We start from the raw sequence: 18,886 nt of genomic DNA, 5'->3' as shown, positions 1-18,886 counted from the left end.
ATAACAACATGAATATCAGAGATGCGGTATTCACATAAATGCAGTATTATGTACCCAATATGCTCCTAAATTCAATTTCATGTTTTTCAAACAAGTTAGTTTAAACAGGACTATTAGAAATGAACATCATAGTTACAAATTTATCTTAAAGATATGTGTACATAATACATGTGTAGATTTGTTTGCAATCTAAAAATATAATATACCTTTTCCTTTTTGGCAGATTGTTTAAAGCTATACAACTCTTTTCTCATCACACTGACCAATCAAAGCACATTTACACTATTAGAAATTTTCATCTTTCTGCTCACGCATTTATACACTAAAATGTAGGTTGGTTGGTAACCTGGCGTTCAGTGTCTTGCCCAAAACCTCTTTGACATGTGCTTTAGGGACCTGGAATTGAATCAACAACTTTAAACTATTCTAATATAACCTTAACCCAAACTGTGCTCTTCCAACTGACTACCGCTGCCCTAAAGCTAAGTCTGTGACAAATTAAAGCAAATATAAATTTAGGGTTCACCTTCTCACAGATTCAAAGTAAATGTTGCCACAGCCGCTTAACTGAAATCTGTAAACGCAAACGTTTTTGTCACGGAGTGACATTTTTGGACTTTGTTTGTGGCTTTGTGTTTGTTTACCTTTTGCTTAGATTTTTCTATTTTGGTTTTTGTATCATGTTTTCTTTTCTCCCTCTTCTGCCTCCTAGTGTTTACTTCTTAAGTTCTTTTATGGTTGTTTTCTTATTACTTGGTATGGATTATTATTATTATTATTATTATTGTAATTATTATAGTTCTTGGTCTTCCCTGGATTCTGTAGTTTTATTTCTCTTTAGTATCTTTATGTTTAATTGTGTTTTATTATTTGTTCCTTTTGCCCTCTTCTTGTTTACTAGTTTATTTTTCTGTTTCCTTTCCAGTTAATTCAGTCAGTGTGGTTAGGTTTATTTACTTTTGTATTCAGGTTTTCTTTATGGGTTCTTTGTTTGTTCTCAGGTTGTTATTATTGTTCCTATGTTCCCTCTAGTTTCTCTGTTTACTTTAGTCGTTATTATTCTAGTTTTCTTATTCCCCATTTGATTATTTATCTTTGTCTATAGGTTTTCTTGGTCTGTGTTTCTGTTTATTGTTTATTAGTTACTTTGCCCATCCTCAGCCTTTGTATGTGTTTCACCTGTTCCTGCCTCCTTGTCACACCTGTTCCCTGTTTTCTCTGATTACCTGCCCTTTGTTATCCCTCAGTATATTAGTTGGTTTTGTGCCATTGTTTGTTGCTGGTTCCTTGTGTTCGTCACACCTCGTTCTCGTCCATGATTATGCTTTGTTTCTTGCATTACCTTGCCTTGCCTTGGGAAACCTGCAGTGATTTTTGTAAGCTTTGTATCTAGGCTCTGGTTTGTTTCCTGCAGTGTTTTTGCTACGTTTTTTTGACCTTGTAAATAAATCTTTGAATTACAAAGATGATCCTGCCGAGCTCTTGTCTGTACTTTGGTCCGATCCAAAACCACATCGTGACAGTTTTCTGGTTAACTAAACCGACTTAGTTTCTGTGAAAGAAGGTTCATAATTACACAGAAACCAGTGAAATACAGAAAGAGAAACAAAAACAGCCAATGAAATGTGTCATTGTGTCATGACTCATGATGAAACCATTGATAACAACAAAAATTGCATTTCCTGTGAAGAACCGATGAGATCAGATCAGCTAAAAAAAACTACAATGAAGCAGAAATCCAGATTTCATTGTAAAAACGAGAACAAGCATTGAATGGTTAAAATCATCCTAAACCTGCTGAAAAAGTTCAAAACAAGTTGTTGGAAAACATGGAAAGCTTTTGTTATTAATTTCCTACAAGAAAAATATTTTTTAGAAAAAGTTAAATATATAAAAATGTATAAACGTTAATACCTGAAACTGAATGAGAAGAATATTAAGAAAAAAATAATGGTTCAAGTAGCAGAAAGAATGTAGAAAGAGTTTGTGACCAAAGATCTGCAGCAGGATCATAACGTGTGAACGTTTTATAGCATTGCCACAATTATCAAACCCTCTTTAATAAATTCCTACCAACAAACCCATGTGTAGATTTCCACAAAGACTTTAGAGAAGTTCGTAATCAAAGCGACAGTTTGCAACCTGTTACCTTTTTTAAGACTCGTCGGGTATGATTAATCCTCATTCTACAGGTAATTTTCTTTCTTTACTCTCTGTCCGCTCTGTAGAGCTGGAATCCTGCCAGCTGCAGCGCAGAGTCCGGTATTAATCCACACAGCCACGTTTCCGTGAAGCACAAAACTGTCGATGAATAAAAGTTCCTGTTTTTCCCCAACAACAGTTGTAGTTCCTCCATTTTGTTGGGAAGTGAGCGCACGTTAGAGAGAAATATTCCAGGTAACGGTGTTCGTAGTCCACGCTGGCGAAGTCGTACCAGCACCCCAGCCCGTTTCCCTCTCTTCCGGCGTTTCACCGCGTGAACAAAGGTGAGCGGAACCTTTGACCAGAATGTCCAAATATTCCAGAGCAGTAGGTAGAAATGTTGGAAATAACTCCTCTGGTGTAGTAGCCCTGATGTTCATGAGTTCTTCTCTGGTGAGAGAGCTCCGGGTACCATCACAGAAGACCGTTTTAAAGCAAAAAACAAAACAAAACAATGTGCACCAACACGCCGAGGCGACCATCTGCGGCGCCATCTTGTTAGATAATTCATCCTCAGCTTTTAATTAAAATATAATTAATTAATGTATCCAAGGATTCTGTATGAACCCTTTGAACAATTTAAGGTGCAAATATACAATTATCTCTGTAGTCTAAGAGAGTATTGCATAATTTGTTGTAGCTTGTAAAATGAATCAGTTGAGTGATTGATTTAATAATTCATTTGTTGGCGTTCTTTTTTCAGCTGGCTAGTTCCACTGCCAGTCGCGAAATGAAACTTTTTAGTGATCCTGTTGATCAGAATGTGATTGAAAGCCAAGCGGTTCTTCAGGACTACAAGGACTCAAGCTTCTCCAAAGGACACCTCAATCCTAGTTCTCACCAGAGCACGAAGGAAGACAGAGAAGCCACCTTTACTCTGACAAACATCGTCCCTCAGCGGGATGGATCCAACTGTGGCCCCTGGAGCGAACTGGAGAATGAGGTGTTGAAAAGATTCAAGACCTTCTGCAAAGGGCCAATGTACGTAATCACTGGTGTCATGCCTTACGAGTCCGAGACACACTGGATCAATAACAGAGTGTCTGTTCCTGAGTACATGTGGTCTGCTTACTGCTGCCCCTCATACGTATCTAAGCTTCATAAGGATATGAAACCGATCTTTCCTACATATGCTGCCGTGGGAAGAAATGATCCCAGCAGTGGACAGGAGATTGTGCCTGTTAATGCCAAAGTGAAGCCATCAGTGCGAGGCTATGATGTGAGGCAGATGCCCTTGGAGACCTTGGAGGGTATCCTGGCCAAGAGGCTGAAAGCGTCAGTCAGTCTGTTTGATGGCAACTGTAAGAAATAAAGGAAGTTGCCTTAATAAAAGAGCTGGTTTTATTATTTACTGTTGAGTCAGTTCATATTCACACCACTTTGTAATCATTTGGAGTTTTAGTAATAAACTTTATAAACCTAGCAGTTTTTTCTTGAAAATCTGATCATTGAAGCAGTGAACTTCAAAAATGTTGCAGTCAAAATAAATTAACTGTTTTTTTATTCTGTGTCAGTGTTACATTAAAAATAATTAGGAAGGGAATTAGCATGAAAAGAGAATGGAAAATAGAGCAAAAATTAGATTTTGAGACATTTTGTTGTAATAATTGGATGACTTGGCATGTTTATGGCAACTGGGCTTAAATATCAATCTTTTTCTTCAATAAATTAATAGTTCTTTGTTTTAACAACTATACCACTTTAGCATGTTGGCCTTTTTGCCATTATAGTTGACAAGATGGGCACACAATTGAAGACTCCATGTACTGACCCAATTAAAGTTAGCTAAGGTTTTTCCACTTGCTCTCAACCACCCACCCACATGTAGGATTGATTTAGTATGTAATGAACTTAGAATCAGTTTGTATGACAGCATTGAATTGACTTTTTTTGTAAAGTGCCTTGAGACAGCATTTGTTGTGAATTAGGCTTATATACTCAATGAAAATTCAACTAATTTGAATGTAAAATTTAAGAGTTAGACACACTGATAAACTCAGAGATGGTACGCAATGAAGACACAAGTGAGTCAAAGTTATCTTTGGCTGGCCAGGGAGAGACAGTTCGCCACTACACATTGACTTCCTTCTTACTCAGAGGCGCTGCCCTGTTTGCACAGCCTTTTATTAAAGAAAGGGGAAAAAAAACACTCATGTTACAGCATTGTGAGTGTGACCACGCAGAGTTTCACAAATACAAGTTCTACTGATTAAAACTGGTTCTATTCAGATACTGATACAGCACACATGTCCACATCTGGCACTCAAAGACGCGAAGATTGGCTGGGGTGCGAACAGCCCTCTTCCTAGAACACCCCGGCATGCACACTAGTTCCTGCTCAGTCTGCATAGGAACCACCCAAATGCAACTTTAAGGTAAGATGACAATTCTGTTAATAGTTTATAAAAAACTCAAGATAAATGTGAAAGGTATTCAAACCACTACTATGAAAGTTCACCAAACTAAATAAATGAAAATGTCTTTTACTGATAAATCATAAGAATAAAGAGCCTTCTTAAACTAAACAATCATAATTTCTGTACAAATCTTCCAACATAAAAGAAGAGTTAAGCAGCGATTCACACTGTTCACACAACAAATAACAGGAATTAACAGTTAAAACTAGAAAATCTAGCATTTCCTGTGAAAATGCAGTGTGAATGGTGTAAGCTGAATTCTTCAGCTGAAAACTGAGTGAAAGAAGTTAAATTGCAGACAATTTGCTGAAATGTAATGAAATAGCAGAAACATTTAAAAACTAAAGCCATTTGAAAACCAAAGCCATTTATTGTCAAAGGTGTGGCAGCCAGAGGAATTTGTCTGGCAGAAAAAAACGGGGATTTTAGGTGTTCAGATGAACATTAGGCAGTTAAAAACAATATTTAACACAACGCTATATAAACCTTAATCTGGGATTCTATGAAACCAGTTTAAGGCAAAAAACCAGAAATTTTTAATAACAGCAAAATGTTTTTCTACCCGTTTGACCTTTGAAGGATTTTTCTAGCTGAAAGTATGTGGATCCAGTGATGTTTCAAGAGAATAAGTTGTTGGAAAATGGGGAAAGCTTTTGTTATTAATTTCCTACAAGAAAAATATTTTTTAGAAAACATTAAGTATATAAAAATGTATAAACGTTAATACCTGAAACTGAATGAGAAGAATATTAAGAAAAAAATAACGGTTCAAGTAGCAGAAAGAATGTAGAAAGAGTTTGTGACCAAAGATCTGCAGCAGGATCATAACGTGTGAACGTTTTATAGCATTGCCACAATTATCAAACCCTCTTTAATAAATTCCTACCAACAAACCCATGTGTAGATTTCCACAAAGACTTTAGAGAAGTTCGTAATCAAAGCGACAGTTTGCAACCCGTTACCTTTTTGAAATTTCTCAAGTAGAGCTGAATGATTTCAGGACAGTATTTAATTGTAATACCATGACTGAAAACTGTGATAAAGACTCGTCGGGTATGACTAATCCTCATTCTACAGGTAGTTTTCTTTCTTTACTCTTACACGAAGTCCCCACCCCTCTGTTAGCTTTACCATCTCAGCCGATAAGGAAATACACCAGATGTAGGCTTTAAGAGTCATTACAGACCATCCAATTGGCTGCATATCTTATAGACATGCAGATCGTGAATGCACGGCACTTTAGATATATTACATACTACCAAATATGGCAATCAAGCAGTCATTTGTGATTGTGATATTGCACACACAGATATTCTGATGTCTAGTGCGGTTCTCTCTCTATATATATAAATTGAAAGCTCTGAATATTACAGCTATTACAACCTTCATGTAAAATGGACTAAAACAAGACAACAACCTCTTTAGAAGTCAGAAAGAAATCAATCAGTTCCTATAGCTTTAACAATAATTTTATTTAATTTTGATCTCAAGATTGTTAGTTTGTGCTGTTTCTGCAGACCGACATGACCAGACAAAACACTTTCTTAGGTTATACCAAGAAATTATCTAATGGCTACAAGGAAATTAACATCAGTTTCTGCTACTATGATCACACGTTTCGAAAACTGAGCAAAAAATATAAACATAGGACTTTCCATGAGCTCTGCCGTTTAGTTAGGGGAAGTTGTGCAAAAAGAGGGTGTTGTTCAAAACGTCACTTGCAAGGTTTCAGCTGTCAGTATATAAAGCCTCTGTCTGAGGCAAAAACAACAAACGATTATTTTAAAGCTGAACTTTTTGAGAAGAAACTTATCAGTAGATCTTCCATCTCTCTTCAGCAGATTCCTCTCATTGAACCAATTTATTCCACAGGATGTCTCACAGGAACCCTCTACTGTTCTCCTCAGCAGCCCTGCTCTTCTTCCTGGCCTGGTTTGGTGGTCTGGTCGACGGAGAGGTCAGCAATGATTTCTCCAATTGCCTTGTCTTCTTTTACAATAAAACCACTCCGACAGGTATCTCAGAGGGGCACAAGCATATATGCCAGCTCTACAAGAACAGATATCGTTTTGCCACCCTGTACCACGGTCAGAATCGGAGCCCTTTGTTCTCCGCCTACATTCTGAGTCTTGCAGACGGAAAGCGGCCTGAAGCAAAGTGGATGTATGAACCACAGGTAGGTAAAATAAGTCAGACAGTGGTCAACACACACCTATCTCTTTCAGAACAGCAGTACTGAGCTAATTGCTTCTTAAAATATTATTTCTATTTTATGATTAAAAAGAGAAAAAAGTACTACTCAAGTACTCAGTACATTGGTATCCTCTATACCAAATAATGTTTTACAATTACATGAGTAATTTTTTGATGACAACATTTTACTTCTCCTTGAGTAAAAACATGTTGAAGTAGTCCTAGTCCTACTTGAGAACAATTTTTGGCTTCTCTACCCACCTCTGCTTCTACACCCAAATGCCTCATACACAGAATACATTTACGACAGTATTTTACATGTTAGATGATTCATCCTCAGCTTTTAATTAAAATATAATTAATTAATGTATCCAAGGATTCTGTATGAACCCTTTGAACAATTTAAGGTGCAAATATACAATTATCTCTGTAGTCTAAGAGAGTATTGCATAATTTGTTGTAGCTTGTAAAATGAATCAGTTGATTGATTGATTTAATAATTAATTCGTTGGCGTTCTTTTTTCAGCTGGCTAGTTCCACTGCCAGTCGAGAAATGAAGCTTTTTAGTGATACTGTTGATCAAAATGTGATTGAAAGCCAAGCAGTCCTCCAGGACTACAGGGGCTCAAGCTTCTCCAAAGGACATCTCAATCCTAGTTCTCACCAGAGCACGAAGGAAGACAGAGAAGCCACCTTTACTCTGACAAACATCGTCCCTCAGCAGGTTGGATCCAACTGTGGCCCCTGGTGCAAACTGGAGAATGAGGTGTTGGAAAGATTCAAGGCCTTCTGCAAAGGGTCAATGTACGTAATCACTGGTGTCATGCCTTACGAGTCCAAGACACACTGGATCAATAACAGAGTGTCTGTTCCTGAGTACATGTGGTCTGCTTACTGCTGCCCCTCATACATATCTAACCTTCCTGAGGATATGGAACCGTTCTTTCCTACATATGCTGCCGTGGGAAGAAATGATCCCAGCAGTGGACAGGAGATTGTGCCTGTTAATGCCAAAGCGAAGCCATTAGTGGGAGGCTATGATGTGAGGCAGATGCCCTTGGAGACCTTGGAGGGTATCCTGGCCAAGAGGCTGAAAGCGTCAGTCCGTCTGTTTGATGGCAACTGTAAGAAATAAAGGAAGTTGCCTTAATAAAAGAGCTGGTTTTATTATTTACTGTTGAGTCAGTTCATATTCACACCACTTTGTAATCATTTGGAGTTTTAGTAATAAACTTTATAAACCTAGCAGTATTTTCTTGAAAATCTGATCATTGAAGCAGTGAACTTCAAAAATGTTGCAGTCAAAATAAATTAGCTGTTTTTTTGTGTCAGTGTTACATTAAAAATAATTAGGAAGGGAATTAGCATGAAAAGAGAACGGAAAATAGAGTAAAATTAGATTTTGAGACATTTTGTTGTAATAATTGGATGACTTGGAATTTTTTGACAACTTTTCTGGAAGACTTTAAGATGTTTTATTTACATAAGTCTGGTTCAGGTCATTTTTGACAAATGGAAATGTCTCAAAATCCTTGTTTTAAAGACGTCCGCATTTATGGGGAAAGATTAAGGGCAGTGAACAGTTGAACAGTTGATGGCCAACATAAAAATACATATAGAGGAAGCAAAAAGACAGAGAGGCACAGATAGAGAGAAGACAGGCAGAAAGACAGAATGAGACATTTAGCAATATCTAGTATCCAAAATAATTCTTGAACAGTGAGTGAGAGAACCCATTGAAGTAAAAAACTGACAAGGCTCATGTCTCTACATACTGCCATTTAGGAGATTGGCCGACTAGAAAACGACCCTTTTCACTGAAATTCGCTGTCCTCCCTTTCTTATATTTTGTATTGATCCCAATGGGTCAGGAGGTGTAACATGCCTGCGTTCAGGGAGTGTTTTAAAGAAAACCATAAAACCTATGACAATGACACTTATATTTCCTGAAAGCAGAAAGATAGAGCTACATTTTGATGCATAAATTATTTCTGTAGAGTGAAATTTGGAAGAACAACAGCAATTTGTATGTGAAAAATCAGTGAATTTTAAACAACTGAGTCACACTGTGACAATTGGAGAATTCTGACATTGGATTACTTTGTAAAATTTAAATCTTGTGAAAAGTTGCATAAAACTTAAATCGCCATTTTAGAAAAACCATGAGAAATATCAAAAAACTGAATGATTTGAAGATAGCTTAATGTCTTGTGACTCGTTTAAACTTTGAATGGAGTTTCTAGCTGAAAGTATCTGGAAGTAATTAGCTGTGAAAGAGCACTACTTCAAAGTACAACAAATATTAATACCAATCAGGAACACATGAAATAGCTGGTCATTTTGCAATTTCAGTATCTTACTAAGTGGCAAATTAAGCTACATAGTGCAAACTATGAATAAATGTTTATCCTTTCTAAATTGCAGTAACTTTTCTTTCTTTCTTTCTTTCTTTGTCACAAAGTGTCAGTGTCTTTGATGGGTATAATTACTATTTGATATGATTAATTACAAAAATGAACAGGGTACCAATTTTAAGGCTTTAGCTTTGATTTCATTGAGGAATGGTTAGCATGTTTGAATAGCAAACAATCAGTGGAGTGGAAAGTAGGACTATCAAGCCCAGTCTACCTTACCAGGCACCTCTACATTAACAGTCCAGCAGTGCCATCAAGTGGTGGCATTAGATTACAGCACAGTTTAACCACTGCAAGAAAAAACGTGTAAATCCGATTCAGAGGAACACAGAAATATTGCTTAGATGGATGGACTGAAATAGTTTTATTTGAAAGGATTGCCACAGTGGTCACAAGGGAAAAGGCAGCCCTATCAGCTGGCACCACCTAGTGGACCAAGGGCCTCATCCTGGTCATCTTCTGATATGAAGACTCATCTATTGTGGACAGAAGTGGCTCTGACTGATGGGGCAGCTGGTCTGACGCTACGTCTTCGGCAGCGCCCTCTGCAGGCTTTATAGCAGCTAAGTCACACTGAGTCAAGCTGCAAAGTTGTCCAGGCAGCTCAAAACCTCTATGAGCTCAAAACTACTTACCTGTATATTTTACTAAATATTCTTACTCGTCCCTGGTCCAAATGTTATGCCTAATCAGTGTATACATAGAGATAGCACAGGAATTTTTTTTATTTTCTTCTTCTTTGGCTTTTTGATGTGAATATATCAGTTCCTTTTAATATGCATCAAAATGATAAAATGCACAATACAAATGATGAACGTCTTATTGTTTCAAACCTGTTGATTTTTTTTATGATTTTGTGCAATGCTGGTTTTCCCATACGTTAAATTTTAAGAACTTACTGTGAGCTCCTTTTAGACATGTAGAACAGGCATGTTGGACCACTTGTTGCTAAGCATTGGACTATCTGCACGTTGTTGGACGACACTGTGCCTCTCCAATGGCATCGGCCATTTTGTATCCAGGACAGCCCGCTCCTACATATCCCATCGAGCATTGCGACTGATATGACGGGGCGTCCTGAGTCTGACGTCGGAAGACGCTTTATAGGAAGACCTCCGTTTTGAACACCCCGCCTTCAGCTGGAGACCGGATCAGCAATTGAAGCGCATCACTTCTGCAGAAGGGTCCCTTCAGTTATTATCTCTCGTTGAATAACGAACAATTCCTAACTGAGGTTTCTGGACTAAGAAGGCCAGAAATTTCACTTTGCCGATCGAAGACGTGAGCTTAACACGTAACTAAGAACACGGAGTCTCGAGGAGTTGAACCGCTCCCGTGCTTCATCCCAAGTCGACTTTGATGGTCAGATCATATTTTTCCTTTTCGCCAAGAAGGCCAGAAGACGAAGACTGACCTCTTTTCCTGAAGTTAATTGTGGACGCACAATTAACCCCTTTCCACCTTTCCTCGCTCGACCCCCCCCCCCCCACCCCCGCTAAGAACGAAGACGACTTTAAAGTAAAGCCTATCCTTCACTTTTATTTCTTTATTAGATGGCCTGGGCAGGGTCAGAGGTTGTAGAGCGATGAGAATTGCTAGTTAGAATCTAATGTGTTCTGAATGATATGTGCATGTAACCTTGCTTATTGGAACTTTGATGTGCTGTGCTGATGTCTGAAGCGGCTGCGCTCCTAGCTCTGTGCGTGTTTTGTGAAGTAGTGAACACCTGAGAAGTGCGCGGTAAGACTGGACTGTTAAAATAACCTCATGGTGAAATCCCCATTTTCCTTTGTCTCCAACCTCACTGTTTCACTAGCTTGCCGCCAAAGGTTTTATAACTCTTTGTGTGCTAAGGAGTTGGGTGTTTTATGATTGAGCATAACTGAGTTACAGTCGGAGTGAACCCACCTCCACTCACCACCACACCCCTTCGTCATATTCTCATTCCTTCTTTTTGCCATAAATGCTGGTTGATTCAATACACACCACTGCTGTTTGCTTTATTTTGCTTAGTTAGATGTGTTACCCTTGTTATGTAGAACTTTGCATGTTGAGTAGGTGAAGATTAATAAATATTCACATAGATAAAGAGAAAGCGTTTTGTGTTCATTGCGTGCAAACGTGATTTGTCAGTCAAGATAAGGTTAAAAGTTCCCCACATTTCGGCAAAAACGGTCGATTAAACAGTGACACAGAATTTAAAAACACCCTTTCATCAAACGTTTTGACAGGTGGGCGGGACTTCCGGTGAGGGCGGGATTTCCGGTTGGCGCGATGTGATTGCCATGTGGGCAGGAGGTCAGTGGTCAAGCAGGTGGTGTGTCCAAGGGGGCGTAACCGTGGATGCTGATTGGTTGTCGTCATTAGGGGCGATACCTTAAATGAGTCAATTAAAACACAGGGGTGTGTTTAAGGGTGTTATTAATAATCTGTATGTTTTTTCAGGCGTTAATACATCTAAAAAACAAAAAAAGACATGCATCCTTTTATATTTTAAAGGTATAATCAACTTAATGTTGACCTATCACATGAAATCCTAATAAATGAACTGTGTAACCTGACAGAATTGTAAGTTCATTTTGCTTTACAGCAGGACCTATTTGTTGAATATATGAGCCAGTCTAAATCAGTTCAAAATAGAAAAGACCTAAAAAGTAAATTAAAAGATTGTGCTACATCGATGGAACGAGAAAAACCTTCAGCTTCTGCGTCAACATACTGGAAAAGCAGCTGAAAGAGGTAAGACGAATATGAGATTAACAGAAAAAAAAAAAAGAACTTCAGTATACTGTTTCCAAGTTACAAATTGACTAGCAATGATGTGTTTGTTTTTGAATCATGAGAGACTCCATTTTAGAAAAAAGGAATGATAATTTTAGTTACCTGTAGCTTTTCTAAAACATTTACTTTTTCATCTTAGAGTAAAAGGTTTTTCAGGGGAGTTACAGTTATACTATATCCATCTGTTAGGGGCAGTTAGGTCTGTTCCTTAGATAACCATATCACCTTTGAACTCAAGAAAGGTTTTGGTCTTAAAAACATAGTCTTTGCAGTTGAGATAACACTGTCATGTTCTGGTATAAATACTGTGTGTAAAATGTTGTTCGGGGGCTGTTTCATTGGCTAACCTCAGTGTCAGGGTCTTCAAATGCCGAATGTCTTTGAACCATAACACTTGTTACATTGAAAATACCAGTACTGACAAGAAAAAATGTCGGTAAATATTTCAGGAAACCTGGAAATTGTGGCTTCTACTTCTGATAATTCACAAAAGCACAATGACATCTTTAAACGTAAGTAAGTAAGTATTCATTTTTAAGAAATCATTAAATGCATGTGAATGTTCTCTAATTTTGTTTATATATATTGTTTATATATATATATATTTGTTTCTTTGTCATAGAATCCCCCGCTGATGACCTTGATGATTTCATCTTGACACAATCAGATTATGGTAAGTAAATGTTAAATGCAATAAAATATATATATATATATATATATATATATTATAGTTAACCCTTGACAATGTTTCAATTTATAGATTTGATGAGAGAGGTAAACCCGAATGATCAAGTTGGAGGGTTCAGTGGCTGGAATCGACAGTCAAAATTGAGAAGGCGAATTATTTCCAAACAAGAAAAACCCCCAACAACATCTGAACTTTCTTCTAACACAGAAATTAAAACTGATTCTTTGAATACTCCTCCGCCAATTATCATCATTTCCCCTGAAGACACACCGGATAAGTTACCGGCACCTGTCAAAAAGTTTGATGAAAGTAAGTAAGTCCTAAAAACCAGCTATTTTTTCTTTGAGAGTGAATGTATTTTAAACCTCAGATAAAAACTGTTTACAGATTCGACTGAGAGCTCTGTGGAAGACACAGCTGTCAAGCAGCAGCAGCAGCAGGGTAGAAAAAATAAATAAAAATTAAATAAAAACATATGTATTTTAAGCATAGTTCAATAAAATGTCATATAAACCTGTTTACAGATACATCCAAAGATGCCACATTGAATCCGCCCACCAGAAGGTCGCTTTTCAAAGATAAAGACAGCTCTAAGATGAAAAAGTAAATGTTTTAGAAAAGCTACAGGTAACTAAAATTATCATTCCTTTTTTCTAAAATGGAGTCTCTCATGATTCAAAAACAAACACATCATTGCTAGTCAATTTGTAACTTGGAAACAGTATACTGAAGATCTTTTTTTTTTCTGTTAATCTCATATTCGTCTTACCTCTTTCAGCTGCTTTTCCAGTATGTTGACGCAGAAGCTGAAGGTTTTTCTCGTTCCATCGATGTAGCACAATCTTTTAATTTACTTTTTAGGTCTTTTCTATTTTGAACTGATTTAGACTGGCTCATATATTCAACAAATAGGTCCTGCTGTAAAGCAAAATGAACTTACAATTCTGTCAGGTTACACGGTTCATTTATTAGGATTTCATGTGATAGGTCAACATTAAGTTGATTATACCTTTAAAATATAAAAGGATGCATGTCTTTTTTTGTTTTTTAGATGTATTAACGCCTGAAAAAACATACAGATTATTAATAACACCCTTAAACACACCCCTGTGTGTTTTAATTGGCTCATTTAAGGCCTTCCCCGTAACACCCTGAAACACACCCCTGTGTTTTAATTGACTCATTTAAGGTATCGCCCCTAATGACGACAACCAATCAGCATCCACGGTTACGCCCCCTTGGACACACCACCTGCTTGACCAAATCCCACCCTCACCGGAAGTCCCGCCCACCTGTCAAAAAGTTTGATGAAAGGGTGTACTTAAATTCTCTAGTGACATCTCTGGTAATAGTTATTAATTATTACAGAGTATTTAACGGTTGTAATTGTCAGAGGCGTTGAGCCACAATTACAACACCAGAAACATCTCTGGTCTCGATTCATAAATGAAGATTTTGGTTAAGAAATTGATTTTGTCAAATTATGATTTTTAATTATAATTATTGATCAAGATTAATTAATCAATAATCATAACTTCCAACAGGCACATATTTTGTCATGTGATCTCCCAACTCTGAAGAAATCATCTGAAGTTGATGCAAAGATTATAAAAAAAAAAACAGAAGAAGCTGAGAAATTAACGAAAACAACTTACACATACAATGTGTGCACATGAGCACTGGTGGTGCGTTATGGCCGTTCTATGTTTAAAAACCCATCCATTAAAATTTGTTTTGCCTTTAAAACACCACTTAGAACAAGTAACTAGCCTTAATGCTTAAAGGACTGTTCACATTAGCGCCACTCAAAATAGTTAAATCTTTAAAACCATTCGCACAGCAAAAACATTATGAAAAAAACTATATTCAAAATGTTTCATCCAAAACAAACTTTCTCTGCCCAAACATCACATCTTACATGAACTGTTCTGAAGAAAAGGACTGAAAGTAAAAAGGGCTTTGGTTTGGGTAGCGAAGTCGGGCCGGTCTGGCCATGTGGTGGGCAAGAACAAAGAAACTTTGGTGGCTGCATAAAGTAGCCTTTATGGGGGCTAAGTATCTTGTGCGATACTGTGATTCCTGAGTGTAATCAAAGATGCAGAGTTTCCTACCAGCCTCTTTGATTGTGTTCAGTTCAGTCCTAAGGGGCACAACATCCCCCATTGAAGAATGGGATGCGGGACACAGTCTAACTTTGCCTTTTCCTCCTCTGTCTGAACAACACGTGTTTCCCACACAGGCTGAGCAAACCTATGATATCACTGCTTTAAGTGTAAAGATGCTACACCTTTCTTTGGGAAGAATTAATGATTTAGGCACTACATAATTCACCTTTCTGTAAGCAGATTTTGTTATTTAGCAGTATTCATTACCTCCTTACAGTAGTGGGTTATGCTTTTAAATGTAAAAGAAAATTTCTATACCTTCCTCAGGGTAATATTTACTAATTGTAGCTTCATGACTCACCCTTCTTTCGGCAGGGTGGATTAGAATAAACTAGTAGTTAAGTCTGATAATCTTGTTTTTTACAAAACATCAAATAAACCCATAACGTTTCTGAATAGATATATACATCAAAATTTTAGGTTGGGTACTAAGATTAACTGCAAAGTTTATTCAGGTTTCAAATTGTGGTCTTACACAAAACACAGCATCTGGCTACAGATGTGCAGTGAAATTTGGTTGAACAGTGAAATTAACTGTAAAGTGAAGTCAAGTCTCAAGCTACTGCTTACACCAAAGAAACCAGATTGAGTTAAAGCTTCTCAATATTTGCTTATGTAGCAGAGTTAATTATTTCTAGCAACGAGATACTATTAGTTTTTAACTTTGGCCAAAGTCTAAAATTGTGGACTCCACAAATGTCACAAGTTATATTATTCTCATATATACACTGTATATGCAATGACATCTGATGTTAAAGTCCTTACACGATGCATCAATAATGTGCAATTGTGGTTTATTTATTCTCATATGTGGATAGTATAAGCTGTTCAATCAATGCTCACCGCATGGAATGGTTGTAGATTTTTTGTGCAATTAGGATGCTTCTATCTATTTAATATTTAATTAATTGGCCATTTGGTCTGTCTAGTATTGTCCTGGGAATACCAGCCCAATATAGCGGTGGTATTAGGACAATAGATGAAAGAGTCATTTGAGTACTGGCGTTATTGAACAATAATACATAAGAATTAAATTCACAACAATTCTCTCCAAAATACTGTATAATACTGTATAATTAACAGTACATTAACGGTCCAGCAGTGCGACAAAGATGGAGCTCTCCTTCTCACCTCTGCCTCCATTCTTCGCTCTGCCTGGCGAGCCACCAGCCAATCCCAGGCTGCAGGAGAAACTACTTATGTTGCCAGACAATCTGCAGTTGTCGAAGACGGGGGACATGGCCTTATAGTATAAAGACTGCTGTGCTAACATCGCAGCTAGCGGCCCCAGAGCCAGTCCCATTATATTTCTCTGCATCTGCACATACTGTTGCTCTGGTGGCATAGCTTCTTGAACCTCCTTTTCCCCTTGAGGCCCCAAGGTAAATGCGGCTGGACGTCAAGGGGCCACAACACCTTGACTGTGTGGTAACTGCGGTTCTACCTCCTGTTCCAAAGGCGTTCCAGCTTTCCCAGCCCTGGGACAGAGGTGCCAACGCTGCCGTAAACTGAACCCCTTCAACAATACCATTGCAACCTGAACCTTACTCTGCTAGGGCCCGCCAGACACCCGCGTGTTATGGACTATGTTATAGACTTTTGAAACTTTAGGGCGTAGCCTGTCCAGTGGCAGAATAACCGACATGGGTACGCAGGTAAACCCAGTTTATTTAGTCAGGTTGGCTAAGTTTGGCCTTTTACACAGCTCTGTTGTCTTATGCATTAGGGTTATCTATGTTCCTTGGGTCCCCAGGGATAAATGTAGTATACAGCTGATGCGGTCAGCAGTGTGGTGATACCACACCTGTGTGTGATCCTGTGTGTGTATTGAGCTGAGCAGAGAGCTAGCAAATTAAAAAGACAGTGAGCACAGTCATTGTCCATGCATTTATTGGATGTAACACTGTCATTCCTGCTCCAGTCCATCCAGACCAGTGCACTTTGGAGCCCCTGCTGATCTTGTTTCCTTGCACCTCCTCTGAGTCCAGCTGCAAAGTTGTTCTGGCAGCCTGCTCACAACCTCTGTGAGCTCGAAATTACTGATATCTGTACATTTTACTAAACGAGCCTTACTCATCACCTTTAACACTGGCATTTAGAGCCAGTGAGTGCAAAAAGTTATGCAGGAATGAGATGTTTAGTTTCTGACACTTTAAACTCAGGGACACTGCAGCTTTGTAGGGTTTATCTGGTCTGCAGGGGTCAGCGTCCATCAAATGTAATCTGAGGAAGGATCGGAAATTGCCGACAGAATCATGGGAAAACACAGCAATTTCCTTATCTGTTGAATATACAAAACAGAATTCATGACTGCATCTACTGCAAAACTCAGCTCCACTCACATAGAAAAACCTGATCCAGAGTTTGCCAACTTATAACAATGAACTAAAGTCACAAATAATAAATATTTTATTATGTCAAACCTGTGCATTTTTTTAATGATTTTGTGCAAAGCTGGTTTCCCTATATGTTGTCTTTCAAGAACTTACTGTGCTGTGTGCTCCATGTAGAAAAGGCACATATTTCATCATGTTATCTTTCAAGTCTGAAGAAATCATCTGATGCAAAGATTACCAAGAAAACAGAAGAATCTGACAGATTAAAAAATGCAACTCAGGCCAAAAGGAAGATGAATCAGCAGTTGTAAACCCACATATTGTTGCTTCAGACTCGTGTGTTCGCATAAGACAATAAATAAAGTTCTTTTATGGACTGGGGACCTGTCCAGGGTGTACCATGCCTCTTGCCCAATGACAGCGATGGATGGATGGATGGATAGATTAACTTTTTCCGTGTTTTCTTTCAGAACATTAAAAACAGTTTTAGTGAAACAAAATCTTCCATCATACATTAATTAGAAACATTTTATGTTACATGAACTCAGTTGTAAACATAACTGAATTTCTTTAGTTTATATTTTATAATTAAATAACCTGAAAACACTTCTTATAACATTTTGTTTAGCTTGACTTTTAAGTAAGTCATTATGCTTCCTACTGACTTTCTATTAAGTTGTCTGGGGCTGATGACGCATCTGAATTCATCTGAATATGAAGTAGAGTAGTGACTGTAATTATACTTAGATGCTGTCAAAGCTCTTTTGGACATTCACTTTCTCATTGCAGAATATGAGCTGCCAGCTTTTCTCTTTAGACCAGAGGTCTCCAACTCCAGTCCAGGAGAGCCACTGTCCTGCAACTCTAAGATGCATCCCTGCTCCACCACAACCGAATTAAATGACTGAATGACCCCTTTACCATTTCATGAAGTTCCTCAGAGGCTTGATAATGACCAATTATTTTGATTCAGGTGTGTTAGAGAAGGGCTGCATCTAAAAGTTGCAGGATAGTAGCTCTTCAGGACTAGAGCTCAATACCCCTGCTTTAGACAGTCTCATAAAAAGGTGCAGTCTACCCTCCTGTTACCTTGAAAGTGTGTGAATAGTTTGACTGGAACACATTGAGAATTTATGGACATGAATCTTTTTAAATGAATTGCTGATTAGGTCATTTAGTGTATAGAGTAAGTCTTTAAAGTAAACTTGTGTTTAAGTCCATTTTTATTTAATAGAGTAAACAGGGGTTTATAGTCACATTGCTTGGTATTGCTGTGCTGTGATGCTGTGAAATTCTATTGATTTCACATATTTGATCAGTGGTCATTTTGTGGGGCACGCACGCAACTTTGAGGTGAGGAGATGTTCTGTGATTTCATTGGTCAGAGTAATTTGTCCTGCTCTTTGTATTTGTAATAAAAACTCACATAACATTAGCAATTAGAAATCAGATAGTTATTACAAAGCTAAATGCAATGGCCTTGAATTAAAAGCCAAAAGCATGTGGTAGTAATCTTAAAATGTTTGGCAAGAGCTCAGTGGGGTTGGTTTCCATGCAAAATGATGACAACTTCAATGTCTTAACTAGTGTCATTCAAATGTCCTCAGCTGGTAAAATTGCCACGTTTTACTAAAACCCAAGTGTCACAGTTGCAAAACTAGTGTCCTTATACAATGTTTTTCAACCACAG

The 18,886-nt window shown here is 37.8% G+C and overlaps 2 protein-coding genes across 2 annotated transcripts; both read left to right on the top strand.

Moving 5' to 3' along the window:
• Positions 1–2,427: 2,427 nt before the first annotated feature.
• On the top strand, positions 2,428–3,625 carry LOC124860683 (endonuclease domain-containing 1 protein-like). The gene is made up of 2 exons (XM_047354188.1): positions 2,428–2,486; positions 2,906–3,625. The coding sequence occupies exon 2, from the start codon at positions 2,933–2,935 to the stop codon at positions 3,512–3,514; it is 582 nt and encodes a 193-aa protein (XP_047210144.1). The 5' UTR covers positions 2,428–2,486; positions 2,906–2,932; the 3' UTR covers positions 3,515–3,625.
• A 2,642-nt stretch (positions 3,626–6,267) lies between these two features.
• LOC124860678 (endonuclease domain-containing 1 protein-like) lies at positions 6,268–8,058 on the top strand. Its single transcript, XM_047354180.1, has 2 exons — positions 6,268–6,795; positions 7,339–8,058. Exons 1-2 carry the CDS (start codon positions 6,493–6,495, stop codon positions 7,945–7,947), a joined length of 912 nt encoding a protein of 303 aa, XP_047210136.1. The 5' UTR covers positions 6,268–6,492; the 3' UTR covers positions 7,948–8,058.
• The last annotated feature ends 10,828 nt before the right edge of the window (positions 8,059–18,886 follow it).

The sequence above is a fragment of the Girardinichthys multiradiatus genome, chromosome 23 (assembly GCF_021462225.1).
Source record: "Girardinichthys multiradiatus isolate DD_20200921_A chromosome 23, DD_fGirMul_XY1, whole genome shotgun sequence".
Lineage (NCBI taxonomy): Eukaryota > Metazoa > Chordata > Actinopteri > Cyprinodontiformes > Goodeidae > Girardinichthys > Girardinichthys multiradiatus.
Note: the sequence above shows the minus strand (reverse complement) of the source record. Positions and strands in the feature narration are given on the sequence as shown.